The sequence below is a fragment of the Contarinia nasturtii genome, unplaced genomic scaffold (genome assembly GCF_009176525.2).
Source record: "Contarinia nasturtii isolate CC-2019 unplaced genomic scaffold, AAFC_CNas_1.1 Cnas_scaffold_448, whole genome shotgun sequence".
In the NCBI taxonomy this organism is placed as follows: Eukaryota; Metazoa; Arthropoda; class Insecta; order Diptera; family Cecidomyiidae; genus Contarinia; species Contarinia nasturtii.
This window is the reverse complement of record NW_022197801.1, coordinates 1-1,946: the sequence shown is the minus strand read 5'-3', so window position 1 is coordinate 1,946 and position 1,946 is coordinate 1. Positions and strand designations below refer to the sequence as shown.

At 34.4% G+C, this 1,946-nt stretch overlaps 1 protein-coding gene across 1 annotated transcript; it reads right to left on the bottom strand.

Moving 5' to 3' along the window:
- Positions 1 to 794: 794 nt before the first annotated feature.
- On the bottom strand, positions 795 to 1,782 carry LOC116338942. Its single transcript, XM_031764524.1, has 2 exons — positions 1,674 to 1,782; positions 795 to 1,612 (listed from the first exon to the last, which is right to left on the bottom strand). Exons 1-2 carry the CDS (start codon positions 1,716 to 1,718, stop codon positions 815 to 817), a joined length of 843 nt encoding a protein of 280 aa, XP_031620384.1. The 5' UTR covers positions 1,719 to 1,782; the 3' UTR covers positions 795 to 814.
- Between the last annotated feature and the right edge of the window lie 164 nt (positions 1,783 to 1,946).

Sequence of the window (1,946 nt, the reverse complement as noted above, 5' to 3'; positions counted from 1 at the left end):
TATTTCCTCTTCTTCTTCGATTTTTTTCCATCGCTTGCATCGATTGGTGACCACAGTTAAAAGGACTACTTCCAACCGTAACAGCTAAACCTGCAGCTTTTTTACCAACGTCGATCTTACTGTCAACCGTTTTCGACACACTGTTTGCTAAAGCAGTCGTTGTTATGCCAACAAAATTACGAGATTCTTTGGGAAACGCACAACAACAAAGAGGAAAACATCCGATCGCACAACCTGCGCCAAGAACATCTCCACCTACGTTAGGCCCATTGACACCCAATTTTTTCACACTTTTTCCCAATTTGATTCCGGATTTACTAACCTTCTTTAGCACCATTTTTCATAGCCTTGCTCACTTTCCGTACCTTTCTTATAACACAACAAGAAGAAATGTGTGACACTGTAGGTACTATAAATAGTTTAATTGCTCCGTAAATATTTACCATCACTGCCATTTGCATTTGCGCATAGAACTGGGAGCTGCGAAATAAGATGAAAGTTCAAATAAAATCCCAATGTCGAATTTTGAAAATTACCTCCAAAGTTATAGCTAAAATGAAAAACAGACCTAAATTCGCTTTCAAAATAAGTAAATTTTTCCATTGTATAAAAATTATGACAATTTTTTTATAAAACCGAATTTAATATACGTAAAACGGGCTTTTGAGATCTTTTTAATTGTAATTTTTTTTTTATTTATTCGATTTATTAAAACAAACAAGTGGGATTGACTTATTTAATACAAGTTATCATCATAAGTAAGCAGAATGTACAAGAAAGAAAAAAAAATGGTGTTAACTGATGAAAAGTTATCTCATTGTTTATTCTTTTTAGCGAATGGTTTCTTCAACGATCCAAACAGTCTCCCAATGCACGAAGGTTTTTTCAATTCGACTCCCATAATATCTTCCACCCAAATGATGCGTTGTTTGTTGTATAACCGCAGAGTTCTTTTCACTTCTACAAGTTTTCCAAAAAACAGCGATTGCTTTTGAGTTATTTGACTTGTAATTGGTTCAGCTTTACCAAAAGCGTCCATTAAAACGGCGCGGTCAGTTGTTTCAAGGGTACTAAGAAGCAATTCCTTGGCTCTAGCGATATGTTCACTAAGAATTTCTCTTAATTGCTCTGCGTCTTTCAGTTCTTTTTTGAAATTTTCGATGAATTCTTCATTTTCCAATTCCATGTGATCAATTGAATTTTTGATTCCTTCTAGATGCTGCATGTCAATCGGCTTCTTTTTCCATTTCTTGAACTGGCCATCAAAATCTTTGTCAAGTCGATGCGGTGAATCGATATCAATCTGCGCACAAAGATTACTATATGTTTCCTTATTCAGTTTCTGTCCATCATTTATGCCAGAGATTCGATCCATCCAAAAACTAAAGCTCATTGTTTTATTGATTTGTGCTTTGGACCACACTTTATTTGCTGTTTTGTTATCCATGAATGGCTCCACAATGGATTGGAATTCACTTCGAATCGTTTCAGTGATGTTTGATATTTTGAGCAGAAAATCCAATTTTGAATCAATATTACAATGCTGATGGGCCGCTTTTTCATAAAAATGTTTTACGAATGTGTCATATGTCACGTGTTTACAATTGAAGAGCTTGAAAAAGTGAAGAAAATCATTTGAAAGAATGTTTTACTTTGTCTAAATTCATTCGAACCTGAACGAATAACATCAGCAGAAATATTATTGAAAACAATTTCATTTCCACACACTTGAATGTAAACCAACGAACCTTGAGTGAATGATTGCAATATATCGACAGTTCGACTTGAACGAAAGGCAAAATTTACAAGTTCGAAAGAATTTTTGTTGATTTTGTACATATTTTGGAGGAAAAGAGAGAATTTGTCGACTTCAGTAATAAATTATCTGTATTTGGCGTCACTGTTTCGTGAACAGATGTTTGAATTTTAATGGGAGGTATTTGGCC